The 23097-nt window shown below is 38.1% G+C and overlaps 1 protein-coding gene across 1 annotated transcript in view; it reads left to right on the forward strand.

Moving 5' to 3' along the window:
* Nucleotides 1-19288: 19288 nt before the first annotated feature.
* LOC101022121 (guanylate-binding protein 4) overlaps nucleotides 19289-23097 on the forward strand; it is a 33683-nt gene continuing 29874 nt past the window's right edge. The window contains 2 exon segments of the mRNA XM_031650593.1: nucleotides 19289-19518; nucleotides 20343-20474. Of these exon segments, the coding sequence (XP_031506453.1) occupies nucleotides 19329-19518; nucleotides 20343-20474 (322 nt within the window). The 5' untranslated portion in view covers nucleotides 19289-19328.

The raw sequence follows: 23097 nt of genomic DNA on the forward strand, positions 1-23097 counted from the left end.
GTCTCAAGGGCAGAAAATGGGAATATACAGGCAGCATTAACCTCTATCAATATTTCTATCCTTGTCCTAGACAGGGATCTCAGAAACAAGCATGGTCCTAGATGCCATGCTTGTTTCTATTGATACCAGTTGTACATTTCTTTGCCTGGTACAGCTTGAAATGTTACAGGTAGATAGATAGGCATAAGTGGGACAGGAGAGGCCTCTCCCCCAGTGCAGTAGAAATGTTCAGTGATAGGTAAGCAGTTTTCACATTGCATTTCTGAAAGTGATAAATTGGCAGCTGGTGTTAGGGAGAGACACTTTCCTGATGGCCCACACCTGTTAACATTAAAATGTTAACTAAATACAGACCCCAGGGAGAAGCAACTTCCTGGGCATGCAGTTAAGAGACAAAGTGGTGAAATATGGCCTTCCAGGTACACTCCACCAGAAAAGGGAAGAAAGCCTCAGATGGGCGTGCATCCTAAACACACTGAATGTGCTCAGTTCCCAAGGGTAAGAAGAGCACTGCACATGCAGGCAGCCCACCCTCAGGGAAGAATCCTGGGAAAGAGATCAGCCTATCAAGCCCTAGGATCAAGGTTAAAGGCTCTTTTTCTCTCTTGGACCTTCAGGTGCCCAGTTGGATTTCTTTTAAGGGTTCTTTCCTTTCTTTCCTCTTCTAAAGCCTTTTTAATAAACTTCCCCTTCTGCTCTGGAACTTGCCTTAGTCTCTTTTTCTGCTTTATGGCCCTCAATCAAATTCTTTCTTCTGAGAATACAAGGGCTGAAGTTGCTGCACACCTCCATGAATACGCTATCAGTAACTCACGGTAACTCAGACCTCTTCCACCACTAACAGAAATATCATGAAGTGAGTCTGAATTATTACTAACTATATTAATTTCTTGTTGCCACTGTAACAAATTATCACAAAGTTAGTAGCTTAAAAGAACACAAATTTAATCTCTTAGTTCTAGAGAGAAGTCAAGGTGTTGAGTCGTCCTGAAGACTCTAGGGGAAAATCCATTTCCTCACCATTTTCAGCCCTTAGAGGCCCCTGCACTCCTTGATCATGGCCCCTTCCTGGGATCACTTCTACCTCTTGTTTCATCATCGTGTCTTCTACTCCTCTCTGACTTCTCCTACATCCTTTGTATAAATACCGTTGTGATTTCATTGTGCCTCCTTGGGTAATGCAGGAGAATCCCCTCATCTCAAGATCCTTGACTAGGACACAATTGCAAAGTTTCTTTTACCATACAAGGAAATATTCAGAGGTTTTGGAGGTCAGGATGTGGGCATATCTAAGGGGCATCATTCAGCCTACCAAAGAAACCATAGTGGTCAATGATGGAGAACTGGGGAATGGAGTAAAAAAAAAAAAGAACTTATTTTTGGTAGCTTCACTTATTTCTTAATATGTGAACAGATAGCAAGGAATATAGTGTATGAGATTAAGAGTTATACAGACCTGCATTCAAATCCCAGCTATGCCACTTACTAACTGTTTGACCTTAGGCAGATCACATAACCTCTCTGAGTTTCTGCTTCCTCATGAGTAAAAAAGGATTAATAATATGGGTTGTATATGTGTACATGCATTATGTATTTGTATTAAATGGGATGTACAATACATTTACAACTTTTTTTTCACTCACTATTGTATTGTTCAAGATTTGTCCATCCATGCTAGTTATCCACTCTGTAGTGATGGGCATCTAGGATGCTTCAATAACTCCTGGCAAAGATGCATATGCATGTGTGTGTCCCTGTAGAGGACTTGGAAACAATTGTTCTGGCATCAACATCCAGTAGTTGAAAGTACAGTTATGGGATAAGTATTGCCAGATTGCTCTCTAAAAATAATACACCATTTCTTCTTCCACCAGAGGAATAAATGTTCTTTTTCGGCATCTTTTTGCTGATGCTTAGTGTTTTCTGACTCTACTTTTTCATATGATGGGTACAAAGTGGTGTCAGACTTACTTTTTAACAGTAGTAAGGTTGAACACTATACATTTACCAGCTCTCAGGTTTTTTCATTCTATGAATACAAAACTATATGTAATTTATATTAACATAAATGTGTTGCTTGTCACTGTTTTAATTAGCTTTTTGTTTTTATTGATTGTAAATTTGTTGGTGTCCCCTGAATGTTCTAGATATTACTTCTTTGCTAGGTTTAATACATTTAAAATTTCTTCCAAAATCTGTCAGCTTTTTATTAATTTTATCACATATACGTGTGTATATATATTATAATGTTGAATATTCTACATATACCCAGATGTAGACATTACATCAATTTTAGGTGCTGTAACTAGCTTTGCCAAATCACCTGTATTTTATGGATTGGGAGATTCTCTTAATGAAAAGAAATTCAACAATTTTCCCTCTATCATGTGTGATTTTTTTTTGGAGTCTTCTTAAAAACATCTTTCCCGCACCAAGATAACAAAGATGCTCTCCTTCTAAAAAGTAACCAGTTGCAGAAGAGACTCATTCAGGCTATATCAATAAATATAGAAGAAGCATCACTTGATTATTACAGCAGCTCACCACGAAGGAATATGATGGTTGTTTTGGTTAAATTTTACTCAAAGTGATTCAACTTAACTTTGAAAATAAAAAGCTTAGGCCAACAATTAATCAGCACCTAGTTTCTGCCATGTGTGGACTGAATCTCCAAAGCCATGTTGGAGTTGGAAAGAGCCAATGGGAGGAATGAAGCAAGAGTCATGCTGAGTTCAACTCAGGATTCTGGGCATGCTCTACAAAACCCTGCTGTCCAGACTGCCCACAGAGTCACTGGGGCAAAATGACCAACAAAACTGTAAAAGTGTGTCTTGTGGAAACAGCTATTTTAAAAACGCTTTGATGGTGACAGGAATGTATGTATCAACTGTGGATCAAGAGGAGAATAATCACACTTTGTAGCAGATCCTAGACACACACTGCTTGCTTGTGGTGAAAGTCCTAGAACAGCACGGTGCCCAGTGCAGAGTAAATGCTTAGCTAACATTTGCTAATGGGAAAACAGCAGCAGATTAGTGCAGGGAGCAGCTTCATCATCTGTCTAAGGAGCAAGGCCCCTCAGTCTGCAAGGTTGTGTTGACGTAAGTTCACTGGAAAAACCCTAAGGTCTTTCAATGAATAGTCAGTCACTTTCATGCTTAAAAACCAGAGAACAGTGCAAAGCACCTAAAGCCATAGATGAGTTTATGAGCCTAGGTAGCTGTCACCAAGCATTGGCTCCGAAGGAATAACATTATATAAGACAGTAGAAATTGGGGATGGGGGGGTATGGGCCTAAGGGCAAAGGTAAAAGGAGGAGATACGTTAAAAGAAAAAGAAATTAGAGTACCTTAGAGGTGCTCTTTTGGAGGACAAAAAGATGGTTCCGTATCAGTGGATATTCAGATTTCTGGGCCTGTTGGACTATGAAAGCATTTCCTTTATATCTATTGCATATAGCAGTTCAGAAGCAGTAAGTAAATGGTCTTTGTTGTTGTTTTTTAACACACTATTTTTAGAGCAGTTGTAGGTTCACAGCCACCATGCCTTTTAAATATTTTTAACACAGCAAGAATGTCTTTGTGCAGTAGGACAATTCTTTTCTCCTTCTCAACATTGTAAATAGAAATATTTTACACATACAATAGAGTAAAAAGAATAGAGCAATGAACACCCACATAACTTTGATCAGGATTAAAAATTTGTTAATATTTTGACAAACTTATTCTCTCTCTGCACACTTTCTATGATGAACCATTTAAGAGTAATTTGAAGACTTTGTCATACTTCATTGTTAACTACTTCAGCATGCATCTCCCTAGGATAAGTATATTTGCCTAAATAAGCACATTGCTATTAGCATACCTAGGAAAGTTAATAATAATAATTCTCTAATATAACTTAATAATCTGCCCATATTTAAATTTCCCTTTTGTCTTTAAACATACTTTTGTAGGTATTCAATTTACAGATATTGATAGTTTTGAACCAGAATCAAAACAAGGTTTACACTTTGTATTTGTGTATCTGTTAGAATTCAATCTAGAAAGCTAGTTTGAAAATTATTCATTTTCAAATCACACTGATGTTTTCAAAAATCCAGATCATGTTTTTATGTCCCTCAGGATCTGCTTCCCTATTTCCAGATGGTGTAGTTTGCCTTTTCTTTCTCCTCTGTTGGCCATGGACTGGCAACTGGATCTAGAACCTTGCTCAGATGTTGTGATTTATAATTACTGATAGTCATGATTCTTTTGATGTTCCCATTGTCTGGAATTTGTCTGCAGGGAGTGTCTGTAAACTAGCTTCTGTCCCTTTTTCATGTGATAATCTTAATCTTTGAGTGCACTTTTGCTTTCTGTCACAGGAATATGTCACAGCCACACCTTGTGTTTTCTCCCTATTCCTGGAACCTGAGATTTCTCCAAGGAGCACTGTTTTGTTTTCGTTTTCTTAAAATGGGTAAAAATTATTTGCAAACAAAAAAATGGATGCTGAATTTACTCATTAATATTAGAGTGCTATTGCTTCAAGAATCTTTTAGTGGTCTAAACCAATATCTATATCTACGCCCACATAGATCTAGATGTAATTTTATTTTTCAACTCAAATTTATAAGGTTTTTTCTTCTTTTATTTTCCTATTTATATTTTAAACATATAAAAACCAAAACACATGAGGAAAAAGTTAGATTTCTTTGCTTGTTGCAGCAAGGAAGAATACATACCGTAGAGAACCATAGGACATCCAAAAGTAGGGAGCTCGAAAGGATACAGGAGCTTGGGGTTAAACATAGGATGATCTTGGCAGGAACTGGCCAGAATTTATAAACTAAGTGAGTTACTGCCACAGTCAGGAGTTTCGCCTTTAGAATTCATGGGTCCCTGATGAGCTGTTAGATCAGTAGACCTGTTTGCTCTTCAAGAAGCTATGTAGCTGAATGAGCTGATGTTAAAAAAATGTTTGAGCTCAGCTAGTTTGTTTTGCATGCTATAATTTGTTGCAGTTTGTTTTGTGAACCGCAGTACAGTTTTGCAAGTTAAGGTTTTTATTTCAATCATCAATTTCCCCATGTTAACCTACCTGCAAGCAAGAATATTTATCTATTTATTTTATGAACAGCTTCACTGAGGTATAACGGACATATTTTAAATGCATATATTTATTATATATAATGTAATGGAGTTTCAACATATGCATACACTTAAAAAATCATCACCACAATCAAGGCAATAGGCATATCCATCCCCTCCAAAAGTTTCCTCGTGCCTGTTTGTTGTTGCTGTTGTTATTTGCTTATGTTTTATAATGGCACGTAACATGGATCTAGCCTCTTAGCACATTTTCAAGTGTATAATACAGTATTTTTAACTATAGCCATTATGTTGTACAGTAGATCTCTAGAATTTACTTATCTTTATGACTGAAACTTTATACCCATTGAATATACTCCCCATTTCCCTCCCCCCGAAATCTTGGCAATCAGCATTCTATTTTCTGCTTTTATGAGTCTGACCATTTTAGATTCCACGTATAAGTGAGGTAATGTAATATTTGTCCTCTGTAACTGGTTTTATTTGTTTAGCATAATGTCCTTCAGGTTTATCCATGTTGTTTCAAATGACAGAACATATTTCTTTTCTAAAGTTGAATAATACTCTCTCTCTCCTTCTTTCTCTCTCTCTCTCTCTTTCACACACACACACACACACCCCAAATTTTCTTTATTCATTTATCTGTTGATGGACATTTGTGTTTTCTCATATCTTGGCTGTTGTGAATAAGGCTACAGTGAACACGGGAGTGCAGATTTTTCTTCAAGATTCTGATTTTTATTATTTTGGATATATTCCTAGGAGTGGTATTGCTGGATCATATAATAGGTAATTTTTTGGGAAACCTCCATACTGTTTTGCGGAGTTGCCACACCATTTCACATTCTCAACAGTGTGAAAGGATTCCAATTTCTCTACATCCTTATCAATGCTCATGTATTTTTTAATAATGGGCATCCTAATAGGTAGGAGGTGATATATCACTGTTGTTTTGATTTGCATTTCTCTGATTATTAGTGATGTTGAGTGCCTTTTCAATATATTTTCAAAATATTTTATTTCATTTCTGAGCTCTCTGTTTCTTTCATCTATATGTCTATTTTTATGCCAGTTCCATACAGTCTTAATTACTGCAGATTTGTTATACATTTTGAAATCAGGAAGTGTGATGCCTCCAGCTTTGTTCTTCATTCTCAGGTCATTTTGACTATTCTGGGTGTTTTGTGCTAAGCTCTTGGCTTGACTTCATAGGCTATCCAAAATATGTAACCCTGTAATTACCACATTTTCTAATTTCCCTATTTAAAGATGTAGACATCTTGGGGCTTTGCTGATCCTGGAGAGACTGACCCTCCCAGGGCTAGCTAGTTCTTAGAGATACTAAGTGATTGTCCTGCAAGTGTGCCTTTCCTATGCAAACCAGCCAACCTGGAGCCCACACCCCACCACTTTCTCTGTTGGCTCTCACACTCTGGGCCACTGTCCATCTGCCCTACGCACCCAAAGGCCAAATACCAAAAGTAAGAACAATCCCTCTGCCGCAGAGCCCACTGAAATTATTCCAGCTAGCCAATCCTAAACCTGCTTGCCCTGCTAGTTCTAGTTCACACTTGCTCTGGACATTTACTCCAGTTCTTTGCATCCTTGACTGTAATTGGAACCACCTGGAGGTGGGACGCGGCTTTAAAAAAACACTCACTCTCACCCTCAACTCTAGACTTACTAAATCAGTGTCTCTAGTGATGGATCAGAGTTCAAGTTTTTAAGGAGAACCCCAATTGATGTTCATGTGCAGCAAGTATTAAGAATCACTGGTTTAGTCTTTTAACATCTAAAGGAGGCCTCCTACTGGACTCTTTACTTTAGACAAGCTCTGGTCTTTGACTTCTGGCCTCTTCATAAATGCCTTCCAAACTGAAGGTTTCATTCCCTTGTCTGGCAAATGCTATTAGGAATAAACAGCTTCAATACTCCACTTAACTCTTTGGTCTCCCACATTCCCTTGGAATTTGGTCATTAAGATCATTCATGACAAATTAGTCCATTTTTAATATTGCTTTTGAAAATATTAAACATTTTTTAATCCAGAATTTTACATTTTTAACACAAGTCTTTGTCTGAATAGGTTATGCAGATTAGTCTACCACACTCCCCAAATCCTCAGCTTGTTATTGCCAAAACTCATGTCTGCTCGTTCTGCCACTTGCTTCTATTCTCAAATCCACTTAGCAGTGCAGCCGTGGCAGACAGTCCCGGCATGCTGCTACGTCCTCTGTCGAGGGTCTTTCTCCTTTTCTCACTCAGGTATTTCTCCAAGCTGTGAAAGGGTGTCTATTTTGCCCAAGGGCAGCTTGTAAATTCAAAATAGTTAAAGTCCCTGGGGATAAGTCTCAACCAATGGAAACTGTAGGTTGTGGGATAAATAGTCCACATCAGGGGTCCTGAACCCCCAGACCATGGCCTGTTAGAAATTGGGCCATACAGGAAGTGAGCAGGGAGACAGCACTAAGGCCTGAGCTCTGCCTCCTGTCAGATCAGCAGCAGCATTAGATTCTCATAGGAGCTTGTACACTATTATGCACTGCACATTCAAAGGATCTAGGTTGTGCCCTCCTTGTGAGAATCTAATGCCTGATGATCTGAGGTGGAACAGTTTCATCCCAAAACCATACCCCTCCACCAATTCCATGGAAAAATTGTTTTCCACAGAACCAGCCCCTGGTGCCAAAAAGGTTGGGGACCACTGGCCCACATTGTCCCTCTAGGAGACAATTAGGAAATGCATTCTATGTATTTCTTCAGAATATCCTCTTTAGTATTGATCTCTGGTTACCCACAATGGTAACCAACTCATTAATTCACCTTTTTGGCTTTTTCATTGTCCCTGGCTTACTCTTTTTTCCTTGGCTTCCTGTCATCATTTCCCACAAAAGCTATACACATCCAAGTGTCTTTCCTTGGAAGGAGAAATCACATAAAAATATATTATCCTCATGGGAATTTAAGACCTTACCATTTGTCTCATTATTGCGATCAAACTTTAAAGAACCTACATCGTAGACAATGTTCACATTATAAAATGCATAAAGGCAACATTGTCAATGTGTTGATTTACTTATATATGTGAATTTCTTCTATATTACAACTTAAATTTTGTTATGCATTTATTTTTACTGTAATTATATACTATTTATCAACATTTATTTTATTAATATAATTAAGAGATTAACAAACATTCATTTTATAATATTTACACAAATATTATTTATAGTAATAATAAATAATGTTTACTAAATACACAAAAGTTTAAATTTACAATAAATATTTATATTATAATAAACTTAATATATTAAATATGATAATTCAAACATTTGAGCAATAACTTTGATTTGAATATATTATATTTTTATAACAAAATTTATGATGAATTTCTGCAAACTCTATATTAACATCAATAATTCTAAAAATTCTACATCAATATCAATAAATCACTTTCTGCAGGAAAATTCAATCATTCATGTATGACCAAATAAATTACCAAATCTTACCACAAGATGGCAGTGCGTGCAAGGGCTTATCTTTTTGGCATAGCTTTGTGATACACCCATGATCATTGCGCTGTTTCTTAATCTGTGCTGGGGTGAACAGGTCATGTCTAGCAAATGCAAGCAGAAATATCCCTGCAAAGTCCTGTATTTATAATCTTCACCATTGCCTGTCCCACTCAGACTAGCTTTAGTCATCATGACATACATCCAAATGTTAGGCTTTCTTGCTCACCCACAGGGGCCTGCAGACCTAAGCAGGTGTCCCCCAAGCCAGACCAGGCTCTTCCTCATTACCACTGATTATGTTCCATCACCACTTGTTACTCTATGGCTTATCTAGGAGGAGCTATGGGGAGTGCTATGTTTTTGGGAGATAGACAATTAATTGAGCAGACATGTCAATGCATTGCCCAGCAACCCAGGCAGAAACTCACTTGGTTGATATTCAGACAATGGAGTAAGCACACTCTTTGTTGGTATCTCTGCTCCAGTGAGAATTTTTACATGCTGTTTGACCCAAATACCTTAAAAGTAGACAATCAGATTGGGATTCTGGAATTGTTTCATAACTTGTAAGATAATGATATTTGGGCTGGTGATAGTCCCTTGCACGTTGTTGCATTACATTTACCTAATCCAGGGTCAGCAAACTACATCCACAGGCCAAATTTATCCCACTGCCTACTTTTGTAAATAAAGTTTCACTGGAACACAGCTACACCCATTTGTTGCACATTGTCTGTGGATCCCCTAGAATACCTGTCACAGAAACTTATGGTATGCAAATTCTAAAATATTAGTGTGGACTTTTTTCCAGAGACAGGGTCATATTATGTTGCCCAGACTGGAATGTAGTGGCTATTCACAGATGAGTTCAGACTGTATTATAGCCTCGAACTCCTGGCCTCAAGTGTTACTCCTGCCTTGGCCTCTAGGGTAGGTAGGACTACTTGTAAACACACCAAGCCTGGCTTATTTAACCTTTTGTTAAAAAAATTTACATAGATAGGAATGATGGTAGGGTAAGTGCAAAATAAGAGAACTCCCTCTGTTCTTACACAGCCCAGCTTCCTCAGGCATTTCACCACTTCACCTATCATTTTCCTATTATACACTTCATTCATTTCTTTCTTTCTTTCTTTTTTTTTCTTTGAGATGGAATTTCACTCTTATTGCCCAGGCTGGAGTGCAATGGCTTGATCTCAGCTCACCACAACCTCCACCTCCCTGGTTCAAGTGATTCTCCTGCCTCAGCCTCCTGAGTAGCTGGGATTAAAGGCCTGTGCCACCACACCCAGCTAATTTTTGTATTTTTAGTAGAGACGGGGTTTCTTCATGTTGGTCAGGCTGGTCTCGAACTGCCCACCTCAGGTGATCCACCCGCCTTGGCCTCCCAAAGTGCTGGGATTACAGGCGTGAGCCACCGCGTCCAGCCCATTCATTTCTTTACTCCACGAACAAATGTATGTACAATCGCTTTATTATCTAACTAAATAAATTCCTTTGAAACTGGGCCAATTGGCTAAATTTCTGTAGAAAGAGGATATCTATGTTAGGAGAGTGCCTGTGTGCTGGAGGAGTGCAGGAATTTGAGGAAAATGTTAATAATGTGTAACTGTAGGTAATACAATTAGGTATTAGTCATTCTTAGCTTTACTTATCTATATTTTTCTAATTTTTCTATTGTAAAAATGATTGTGTAACTAGACATATATTTGAATACATATATACATAGTCTCCGTACATACACACATACATAATATTAAAGTGGAGACTGGGCCTGACAAATCCCTGAGCAAACAAAACCAACTGGGTCTTAAAAATAGCCTTAACTTTGCTCAAACTACAAACATAAGCAAAAATTAACTTGGGCAATTTCTGGTACATGCTTATATTAGAAACAAAAGTTAAGCTCAGCCAATTGAAAGAGTTAAAATAGCTATTCTGGCATATGAAATGTTTAAGCTAAAGGAACTAGAAAAACAGCAGGGTTTGATCGTAATGCTGTTTCTTAAAAGCAGAGGAGGAAACTCCCATGTAAAAGACACACTCTCTATACTAGAAGGAAAGGCAACATCCTTATCTTTAGGATGAGAAGTTGAAACCCAAAGAATTCTGTGCAGACTTTGTTAAAATAGTTTTATCTTTTAAGCCTCCTCGCAAATAATTTAGCTACTTCTTCACAGCCAATTAGTCTTTGTTTAATCCACTATGTAAGTAATTAATTCTAACTGCTTGTTTGGGTCTTCATTTCTTTACATGGCTCTCATGCCACATAAAACATCTTATGCGTCTCACCTGTTACTCTTTCTTATGTCAATTTTTGTACCCAGCAAGGACTTTAAGAGAATGGAGGTAGAGGTTTTTCTGCCCCAACTCAGTCATAAGCAGTGAAATAATGTATGATTATATGACTAGAGACTTTCCAACAAGGTAAACTAAAAGCAATACTGTAACTGCTAAAGTAATTTATTTATTTTGCTTCCATAATTGTCTTATAAATACTTGCCTCTGACACTTGGTCATCCTAATGCTAAACCTCCTTGGGTTTGGTGCTTCCCAATTCATGAATTTTTTCTTCCTCAAATAAACTCTAAACATTTCATTGTGCCACAAATTTATATGTAAATATATGTGTGTGTGTGTACATATATATATATATGAGTACATACATACAGGTAGACCTCATTTTATTGCACTTCGCAGACATTGTGTGTTTACAGATTGAAGGTTTGTGGCAACCCTGTGTAGAGCAAGTCTATCAGTTTCAGCTTTCCAGCAGCATGTGCCCACTTCAAGTCTCTGTGTCACACTTTGGTAATTATCACAATATTTCAAAGTTTTTATTACTATTATATCTGTTATGCTGATCTGCAATCAGTGATCTTTGGTGTTACTATTGGAATTGTTTCCATACACCATGAACCGCATCCATATAAGATAGAAACTTTAAAAATGTGTGTGTTCTGACTGCTCTAACCAATGGCTCATTCCCTGCTACCCTCCCTCTCCTTGGGCCTCCCTATTCCCTGGGACACAACAGTATTGAAACTAGGACAGTTAATAAGCCTACAATAGCCTCTAAGTGTTGAAGTAAAAGAGAAGTCATAAATCCCTTACTTTAAATCAAAAGCTAAAAATGATTAAGCTTAGTGAGGAAGGCATGTAGAAAACCGAGAGAGGCCTCCTGTGGCTGTTCGCCAAGTTGTGAATGAAAAAGAAAAGTTCTTGAAGGAAATTAAAAGTGCTACTCCAGTGAACACACGAATGATGAGAAAATGAGACAGCCTGATCGCAAATAGCAAGAAAGTTTTTGTGGTATTTTATTACTAAAATGTTAGTGGAGAAAGCTTTAGTAACAGTGGAAAGTTTAGTGATCCATCAAAACAGCCACAACATTCCCTTAAGCCCAACACTAATCCAGAGCAAGGTCATAGCTTTCTTCAATTCTCTGAAGGTTGAGAGAGGCAAGGAAGCTGCAAAATTTTGTTCATGAGGTTTAAGGAAAGGAGCTTATCTTCATAAGATAAAAGTGCAAGGTGAAGCAGCAAGTGCTGTTGTAGAAGCTGCAGCAGGTTATCCAGAAGATATAGCTAAGATCATAGATGAAGGTGGCTGCACTAAACAAAACATTTTCAGTGTAGATGAAACAGCCTTGTATTAGAGAAAGATGCCATCTAGCACTTTCATAGGTTGAGAGGAGAAGTCAATGCCTGGCTTCAAAGCTTCAAAGGACAAGCTGACTCTCTTGTTAGGAGTTAATGCAGTTGGTGAATTTAAGTTGGATCCAATGTTCATTTACTGTTTTGAAAATCCCAGGATCCCTAAAAATTATGTTAAACATACTCTGCCTGTGCTCTATAAGTACAGTACTATAAATGACAGCACATCTGTATAGAGTATGGTTTAATGAATATTTGAAACCCACTCTTACGACCTACTATTCATAAAGAAAATACCTTTCAAAATATTACTGCACATTGACAATATACCTGGTCACCCAAGAGCTCTGATGGAGATGTACAGGTAGATTAATGTTTTCGTGTCTACTAACACAACATCCATCCTGTAGCCCATGCATCAGGAAATAATTTCAACTTTCAATTCTCAATTCAATTTCTTATTTAACAAATACATTTTGTAAGTCTATAGCTGATAGGGATAGACAGTGATTCCTCCAATAGATCTGGGAAAAGAAAATTGAAAACCTTCCGAAAAAAACTTTACCATTCTAGTTGCCATTAAGAACATTCATGATTCACGGGAGAAGGTCAAAATATCAGCCTTAACTGCAGCTTAGAAGTTGATTCCAGCCTCCATAAGTGACTTTGAGGGATTCAAGTCATAAGTGGAAGAAGTAACTGGAGATGTGATGGAAATGGCCATAGAACTAGAATTATAAGTGGAGCCTGAAGAAATGACTGAAATGCTGCAATCTTGTGAGAGAATTTTAAAGGATAAGGAGTTGATTCTTACGGATGAGCAAAGACAGTGGTTTCTTAAGATGGAATCTACTGCCAGTGAAGATGCTGTGAACATTGTGGCAATGACAAAAAGGATTTAGAATATTACATCAACTTAGTTGATGAAGCTTAGCAGGGTTTGAAAGGATTGACACCAATTTTGAAAGAAAGAAAGACGCTATCAAACAGCATCTCATGATACAGATAAATCTTTTGTAGAAGGAAGAGCCAATCTATGCATCAAACTTCATTGTCATCTTATTTTAAGAAATTGCCACCCTAGCTTTCAGCAACCACCACCCTGATCAGTCAGCAGCCATCAATATTGAGGCAAGACTCTCCACCAGCAAAAAGAATACAACTTGCGGAAGGCTCAGACGATTGTTAGCATTTGTCAGCCATAAAGTACTTTTAAACTAAGGTATGTAATTTTGTTTTCAAACTTAATGCTATTGCACACTTAGTAGACTACAGCATTATATGAACATAAGTTTTATGCGCACCGGGAAACTAAAAGTTTATGTGACTTGCTTTATTGCAATATTCACTTTATTGCAGGGGTCTGAAATCTAACCTGCAAGACCTTTTTTTTTTTTTTTAACTAGTAAAGTCTGGGCATTTATTGTTTCCCTTACACCAATAATGTACATTCTACCCATTAAGTAATTTTTCATCATCCACCCACCCCCGACTCTTCCACTTTTCCAAGTCTCCAGTGCATATCATTCCACCTTCTATGTCCATGTATGCAGATTATTTAGCTTCCACTTATGAGTAAGAATGTGGTATTTGACTTTCTGAGTTGTTTTACCTAAGATAATGACCTCCAGTTCCGTCCATGTTGCTGTAAAAGACATGGTTCATTCTTTTTCTTACACCAGTAATATCTTTAGATCTCTCTCTCTCTCTCCCCTCTCTCTCTGTCTCTGTGTGTGTGTGTGCACGTGTGAACACACTTAAAATATCAAAAATTCTTCACTAACAAAAGACCGCAGAACTCAGGAATTCCCACTATGAGAAAAAGACTTAAAATATGCTTGGTTTCTAAAGCTTTGCTTATGTGACTACTGTAGATTTCCTGTTTATCTTGTGTGCCGAGGAGACTAAAGCCACCTGGGAGTGGTATCAAGAAGAAAGTCCCTGAAGCCTTCCAAGATGGGGAAGACAAAAGAAAGCTGGCAGGATTGTGCTTGCTAAGGTGTGACTGCACAGTATCTGATTTTTTCTGACCTCCTCTCACCCCTGCACCCAACACCCATCCTCAAACTCACATCAGATGATTCAGACATGGCTCTGCTAACACTTTAATAATAGCATGGATTAATTTTAGTTTCAAGTTTAGTTTTACTGCACCACCCCATTTGTGGAAAACAACTAGCTTACTCAGCATTTTTTTCCTTTTATAAAGGAGGGAAAGAACAGAAAAGTAGTAGGAGGAAAGAGAACAAGAGGTGAGTGAGGCAACTGAAAACTGCTCTTGGACCTGCGGTGCTGTAGGGCAGGTATGTTCACTTTCTCTTAAATGCAAGTTAGTCCCTAACTCAAGACTTGGTTTCTGATTCAGAGTGGCAGCTGAGGAATGGGCAGGAAGCGCACGGTGCCTGCTGCCTGGCCTGCAAGAGTCTGTGGCTGCCTTTAGTTCTGGGGAAGCTCAGCCTCTCCACTTGAACCAGTGACAGCTGAGCAGTGACAGCCAGGCACACCGCGACCCCCTGGGTGTGGTCCTCCCTGATCATCAACTCAGGACAGCAGTGAGTGGCCTGGAAAGAACTCTGGTGGGCGCCTGCCTGACTACCTCTAACAGGCCCTGTCGCAGGCCCCAGAATGCAGAGGACAAGGAGCTTCCAGGCAATTAACCTGAAGGGAGAATTTCTTTTCTTTCTAGTGGTCACACTTAGGAAAGCTTCAGAATAAGAGCTCTATAAATCTCTATGTAGAAATAAACTTAGGCCCCACATCGTTGGTCTTTATTACTTAAAAATAATTACATAGTTGAAACTCTGTGTGTGTTTGTGTGTGTGTGTGTGTGTGTGTGTGTGTGGTGTTAGTTTCCCATAGGAACATCAGAGTCACTTGTAGCTCTTGCTAAACAGATAGATACTTAGGCCTGGGAATCTGGGTTTGAACAATACTCTCAGGTGATTCTTCTTCTTCTTCTTCTTCTTTTTTTTTTTTTTTAAAGAAGAATAGAAACTATTTTTAAAATAAAAAAGATTTTTTTTAAACCACCATGTCCCATGGTGGTTTGCTGCATCTATCAATCCGTCATCTAGGTTTTAAGCCCCGCATGCATTAGGTATTTGTCCTAATGCTCTCTCTACCCTTGCCCTCCACTCACCAACAGGCCCCAGTGTGTGAGTTTCCCACCGTGCTCCCCAGCCCCCCGTGTCCATTTGTTCTCATTGTTCAACTCCCACTTAGGAATTAGAACATGTAGTGTTTGGTTTTCTGTTCCTTTGTTAGTTTGCTGAGAATGGGAGCTTATTAAAGACCTTCTGCCCAGCAAAAGAAATGATCCTCGGAGTGATCAGGTGATTCTTATGTACATCAGAGTTTGAAAACCAGTCCTGACTAGGATTGAACAGCTGTATTTCATTTAGTAGAAGTTAAAAGGTCTGTGGTTCCCACACAGCTAAGAAACCAGAGGCCTGGTTTATATAAAGTTGTTTGCAGGAGCAGCCACATCTTCCTAGACCTTCCTTTAGTGTTCACTTTAAAGAAGGGACTGTACAGTTGCAGTCACTATAATGTGATGAACACGTTACACATCACATTACAATGCATTTCAGTGTGGAAATCAGGACCTCGTGTTTGATCTCCATTTTCCTTACTCCCCTCAGTGAAGAATCAGACAAAAACAGGTTGTATAGCAACAGCGTGCTTGAACTTTACAGTTTTGCTCTCGTGGAAAATTTATTTGTAGTTTTTGTTTCTTAGTAATTTATAATTTGTTTATTTTGTTGAAATATATAATCTAATGGACCAATTGTTATTGTAATTGTTGTAGCTTAACCTCCATTTAATTCAACATTTACTGAAATCCTCTTTTTGTGATGCATGCTATGCAAAGACATAAACTTACGATGTCTTGTTTTATTATCAAAATACCCTCCGGGTTGGATGTATGATTTAACTCACAGACCCCTATAATTAACAGGCTCAGCTAGATGAAGCTCCTGGGTCAAGGCCACATAAGTAGTGAATGATACAGCTGGTATTTTTGATGGGCATTAGATGCATCTTGAATGTTTGACATATCAATACAAAACTGAGTATTTGAGACATTTGAACACAATATTATTTTTACATTTTTCTGATTACAAGGAATTACAGACATCATAGAAAACAATTTTAATATAATGGCAATACAAATGTGCCAGGAGATCTACAGAATGATTGCACTTTCAATACTAAATTTATGGAATTAAACTTCACCTCTAAAAAAATTACAATTAAATCCCATATGCCTTTCACCTCGATTCACCCAACAGTGACATTGACTTTATCTCTCAAAAAGAAATCTAACTTATCTATTAATATATATGTAGATAATTTATCTATCTCTCTAGATATCTATAATTTATCTCTCTCCATAATATGCAATATTATATGTATTGTTATTCTTACTCTTTTTCTTATTCTTATCTGTGGGAGTAAATTGCAGAGAACCTGACCCTTCTAGGCTATGTACTTCAGCCTGTACTTGAATTCTTTAGATTCTGGACATTCTCCTGCTTCCCTTTTGGAAAGATAGCCTGTATTCTCTAGAGTTTCCTCATCCCACAGTGGATCCTTTCCCTTCTCCCTTCTATTCCCATCACTCTTCCAAACCTATAGATAAAAGACAAACATATAAGGTCACACTGATGCATTAGAGAACAAGTTTCAGTATATGGTGATCATTAAAAAGTTACTGCAGGTTGTTGATCAAAAACCTTATAGCGTAACCATTGTCTTTGAGGTAAATTATTCTGACAGATAAGTGGTTGCAGTAGCATAACACAGAGTAATAAGTTGCCAGATTATCCAGGCTTTTGTCTTTTACTCTCTTTTTTTGTTGGTAAATACACATAATAAAATTATTATTTTACTAATTAAGAATATACTTTGGTGACAGTATATTCACATTGTTGTGCAGCCATCTCCAGAACTTCATCATGTAAACTGAGTCTCTCTACCTTTGAATGACAATTCTGCATTCCCTCCTCCCCCAGCCCATGGTAGCTATACTTCTACTTTCTGTCTCAATGTATTTGATTATTCTAGTACCTCATATAATATTTGTTCTTTTGTGTCCGGCATATTTCACTTGGCATAATGTCTTCAAGGTGATCCATGTTGTAGCATGTGTCATAATTTCATACATTTTTATGGCTGAATAATAGCTCATTGTAGGTATATACAACATTTTGTTAATCTATTCATCTTTTGATAGTCGTTTGGGTTGTTTTCATCTTTTTTGGCTATTATGCATAACGCTGCCATAAACATTGATGTACAAATATCTGTGTGAGTCCCTGCCTTCAATTTTTTGGAGTGTATATGTAGAAGAATTGCTTGATCAAATGTTAATTATATGTTTGGTTTTCCAAGGAGCCATCATACTGTTTTCCATAGGGACAATACCAGTTTATGTTCCATGGACAGTGCACACAGATTCCAAATCCTCAACATCCTAGCTAACACCTATTTTCTGTTTTGGGGTTTTGGGCTTTAAAAAAAAAATAATAGTCCTAATGGGTGGGTCTAACATGTTACCTCACTGTAGTTTTGATTTTCATTTACCTAGTGATTAATGATGTTGAGCGTGTTTTCATGTGCTTATTGGCCATTTCTTCTTTGGAGAAACATCTAGTCTACTCTGCCCATTTTTGAATTTGTGTTTTTTGTTTGTTTGTTTGTTTTTTTTGCTGTTGTTGCTATTGAGTTTTATGAGTTCTTTATGTATTCTATCAGAAACATGATTTGCAAATATTTTCTCCCTTTCCATAGGTTGCCTTTTTACTCTGTTGACAGTGTTCTTTGATGCACAAAAGTTTTTAATTAAGATGAAGTATGGTGTATTTAATTTTTTTCACTTGTTTTCAGTGGTTTTGGTATCATACACAAAAAATTATTGTGTATGATGCCAGAAATCATTGTGTATGACATACCAGAAATCCAAGGTAGGCAGAACAGGTAGTTCCCAGTCAGATTAGTGTGTTACAAATAAGGTCTTTGCTCCCTCCACTTCAAGGGAAGGAATTGGGAAGTGAAACACCACCTCCTCCAAACTAAGACCATGTCACTGAGTGGAGTGGGTAGAATTGGCAAACAAAATGCCATGGAATCTCCTACCATCTTGAATGTGCCTTTTAAAAATATTGGACATTTGCCTGGTTGCTGTAGACTTATGACTGTTTTCCAGAGCTCCTATAAGATCATTTTAGCCATTTTTTAAAGTTGTTTTGTGATGTCTCCAAGGAGAGAAGGGGTTAGAACTTCCTAGCCTGCTATTTTACTCAATTGTCTAGGTTCATAATCCCGGTTATATGATTTCTGCATTCATCCTTTGTAAGACTCATGATATCATTTGCATATTCGTGGCTATAATAATCTCTAACTTGCAGATTTTTGTGCCAGTGAGATCAGATACTTAAGGCATGCATCACAGGACTTAGAGTATTAGTGGGCCCCCTATTATGGTAACAATTACTTGGATTTTAATATTACTACTGAAATAAAACTTTAAAGAAGATAACGTTCCATGTTTCATCACTTAACATCATTACAGATTTGGGAGAGTGATAAAAGAAGCCTTCCGGCCGGGCGCGGTGGCTCAAGCCTGTAATCCCAGCACTTTGGGAGGCCGAGACGGGCGGATCACGAGGTCAGGAGATCGAGACCATCCTGGCTAACACGGTGAAACCCCGTCTCTACTAAAAAATACAAAAAACTAGCCGGGCGAGGTGGCGGGCGCCTGTAGTCCCAGCTACTCGGGAGGCTGAGGCAGGAGAATGGCGTAAAACCCGGGAGGCGGAGCTTGCAGTGAGCTGAGATCCCGCCACTGCACTACAGCCTGGGCGACAGAGCAAGACTCCGTCTCAAAAAAAAAAAAAAAAGAAGCCTTCCCTGCAGTCAGCTAATGCTAGATTACATATTGTCCAATAGAAACATAGACGTCTCCTCAGTCCTATGTTGATGGGTGTTTGGGAAACACTGAGACAGAGAATGACAATGTAACGTTATTTCTACTGGGAGGCTCTTCTAGGTTGGAAGTTGCCATGGAATCTGGACCCAAAATGTTGGCCCCCATTTGCCTGGTGGAAAACAACAATGACAAGCTGTTGGTGAACCAGCAAGCTATACAGATTCTTGAAAAGATTTCTCAGCCAGTGGTGGTGGTGGCCATTGTAGGACTGTACCGTACAGGGAAATCCTATTTGATGAACCATCTGGCAGGACAGAATCATGGTAAGTGGTACCCTGGGACACAGGCCGGTTGCTTGATTCCAGCTATATCTCAGTTTCATCATTCTCTACCCCAGGCACATGAAGGTAGACTCCAATTCCTTTCAATAAACCAACCTTCTCATTCTAATTCTTACCACCAAACAGCTACGTTACAAGAATCCGTTCTCATATTTTTTCCCTCATTCCCATTAAGGAAACTCTCCATTACTAGTGCCCAGAATCCTACCTTCCCTTGTGTATTCAAGTCCTGGGTTCCTCTAATTGTGTCTCCTTTCTCTCACAAAGTAGTTTGCTTTCTTTATGTAATATTCTCAACAACATATGAAGATGTTTTAATCTATATAATCTTAAAAACTCTTCCTGAGTTTCACATCCCATCGTGGCCACCGACTTCTGTTTTGTTTTTGTGTTTTAGTTTTTAACCGCTTTTCAATGCAAAAAATGATCTCAATTTCCCTTTTTGAGTTTTTTTTCTCTTGTCTTTTTTCTCATGTTTGTTTCTCATGTGTTTCTTCAACCCACACCTCTCTGACTTTGAACCCCACCACTTTTTAAGATGTTCCTTTATTAGTGACCTACATTTTGTCTGATTCATAGATTCCTCTTTGTCACCATTTTGAGTCCTTGCTTGGCATCATTCTCACATTTAGTGTCCCTTGTTTTTTTATAAAGATTATTCATAAAATAAGCCATTCTTGAGGAAATACAGAAAGCACCATCTTGTATGCTGGGTTAGTTACAATCCAACCAGTCTGAATCTGTGGCCCCAGGGCTGCTTGGCTGCTCTGCTGTCCCCATGCTTAGCTTCCTCCTCTTCCCTGCAGGCTTCCCTCTGGGCTCCACGGTGCAGTCTGAAACCAAGGGCATCTGGATGTGGTGTGTGCCCCACCCCTCCAAGCCAAACCACACCCTGGTCCTTCTGGACACCGAGGGTCTGGGCGATGTGGAAAAGGTAAGACAGGGAGTCATAGGCAGGTTCTTTTTATTCCAGACATGATCCTTGTAATTTAATTGTTGTGATACATTTGTGAAAACTAGAAATCCAACTACAGTGAATAAGGCAAACTTTGACCTGTTTGAGTCACACTTCCAGACAAGATTAGATATCATGGTATATTAGGTAAAACATTCTTTTATTTCTTGGCACAGTGGTGAATGATTTGATTCAATTTCATAAAATCTTGTTAAGCAGTTGAGTTCCAGGACTTTGGGCTGAGTAGCGTAGACATTGGTGAACAAAGTAAAGGTCCTGCCCACAAAGAGCCCTCAGGGTGTAGTGTGATTGGGAAAGAAGCAGGTTGCCGAGAGGGAGGAGATTGGAATGCAATGCAGTCCCTGGCCTCCGTCAATTCCACCTGGAGCTCTGTGGCTGGAATGGCCCTTTTGAGTTACCATGTTTTGGGACAAGGGTGCTAGGCCTTCATCCCTGGTGCTGGTCAATCACTGGAAGTCTGTCCTGGAAAACTCTCTCATTAAGAGAGCTGACACCTGTGATCCAGGCAGCACCTCACAGCTTTCACCACGTACAGTTGCGTATAACAGTGCCTTGATAAGAAAGAGAAGAGGTGTTGACTCCAATCTCAGGAGATGAGGAAAGGCCTCTCACCCACCTTCTGAGCTACCACGTGAAGAGTACATTTGAGGGTTGGAATTAAGAGAGTTCAGTTTATATTTCTCATGATGAAGCTCATCAACTACCCACAGAGCATTCTGGAAGGCTTTGAGACACTTCTGATTGTGGTCCTCATGTAAAAGTATTTGTTCTTCCTACAATAAACATTATAAGATGAATTTTTGGTATTTAGCTTCTTATGAATGGGTGAAATAAAAAATTTCTCTCTTTTTTTGTCTTAGTTTGAGACTTATTTGGGAATACTTTCTAAATTTCTATACATATACACTTTATTTTTGCCCAAACAGGCATTGGAAATTCTGTTTATTTTTCGGCTTTAGTGTTGTATAATTGACAAATAAAAATTGTATATAATTAAGCTGTACAACTTGATGTTTTGATATGTGTATACACTGTGAAATGATCACCACAATCAAGCCAATAATATAGCCATTACCTCACATAGTTACCATTTTCTTTTTTCTATGCTCTCTTTTTATTTTTTGGTGTGGTAAGAACAATTAAGATCTGTCCTCTTAGCAGAAGTTAAGGTCACAATCAATATAGTATTGTTAGTTACAGTCACACTGCTGTACAGTAGATCTCCAGAGTTTATTTATCTTGCGTAACTGAAATTTTATACTCTTTGACTAACATTTCTTCATTTCTCCTATCCCCAGCCCGTGGCAACCATTATTCCACTCTGCGGCTATGAGTTTGACAGTTTGACTATTTTAGATTCCACAAATAAGTGAGATCATGCAGTATTTGTCTTTCTATGTCTGACTTATTTCACTCAGCCTAATGACCTCGGTGTTCATCTAAGTTGTTGCAAATGACAAAATTCCCTTTTTTGAGATTGAATATATATATTATATATATAATATTCAATATTCAATAAATATATATATGCATGCTATGGATGGGTTGGCTGTGTCCCCACCCAAATCTCATCTTGAATTGTAGTTCCCATAATCCCCACATGTCGTGGGAGGGACCCGGTGGGAGGTAATTGAATGATGTGGGTGGTTTCCCCCCGCTATTCTCATGATAGTGAGTAAGTTCTCATGAGAGCTGATGGCTTTATAAGGGGATTCCCCCTTTACTTGGCTATCATTCTTCTCTCTCCTGCTACCATGTGAAGAAGGATGTATTTGCTTCCCCTTCCATCATGATCGTAAGTTTCCTGAGGCCTCCCTAGCCATGCTGAACTGTGAGTCAAACTTCTTTCCTTTGTAAATTATCCAGTCTCGTGTATGTCTTTATTGGGCAGCATGAGAACGGACTAATACAATGCACATACACGTACTCTATGTTTTCTTTTTCTGTTCGTCTATTGATGGACATTCAGGTAGTTGCCATATCTTGGCTATTGTGAATAATGCTGCAATTATTATGGATATATTTAAATATTCATACTTCCATATTTAAATATAAATATGAATATGAAAGTACAGATATCTCTTTAAAATATTGATTTAATTTCATTTGGATTTATACATAAAAGTAAGATTACTGGATCACATTGTAGTTCTATTTTTAATTTTTTGAGGAACCTCCATACTTTTTCCATAATAGCTGCATGAATTTACACTCCAAAAAACAGCAAATGTTCCCTTATTTTATATTCTTGCTGATAACTGTTATTTTTAATTCTTTTGGAAATAGCCATCTTAAATATGTCAGGTGATATCTTATTTTTGTTTTAATTTGCATTTCCTTAATAATTAGCAATTTTATACGCTTTTATATATACATATTGGTCATTTGTATGTCTTCTTTTGAGAAATGTGTATTCAGGTTCTTTAATCATTTTTTAATCTTTATTTTAATTTCAGGGGTACATGTGCAAGATGTGCAGTTTGTTACATAGATAAACATGTCATGGGAGTTGGTTGTACAGGTTATTTTATCACCCAGGTATTAAACCTAGTGTCCATTAGTTATTTTCCCTGCTTCTCTCCTTC

The sequence above is a fragment of the Papio anubis genome, chromosome 1, assembly GCF_008728515.1.
Source record: "Papio anubis isolate 15944 chromosome 1, Panubis1.0, whole genome shotgun sequence".
Taxonomy (NCBI): Eukaryota; Metazoa; Chordata; class Mammalia; order Primates; family Cercopithecidae; genus Papio; species Papio anubis.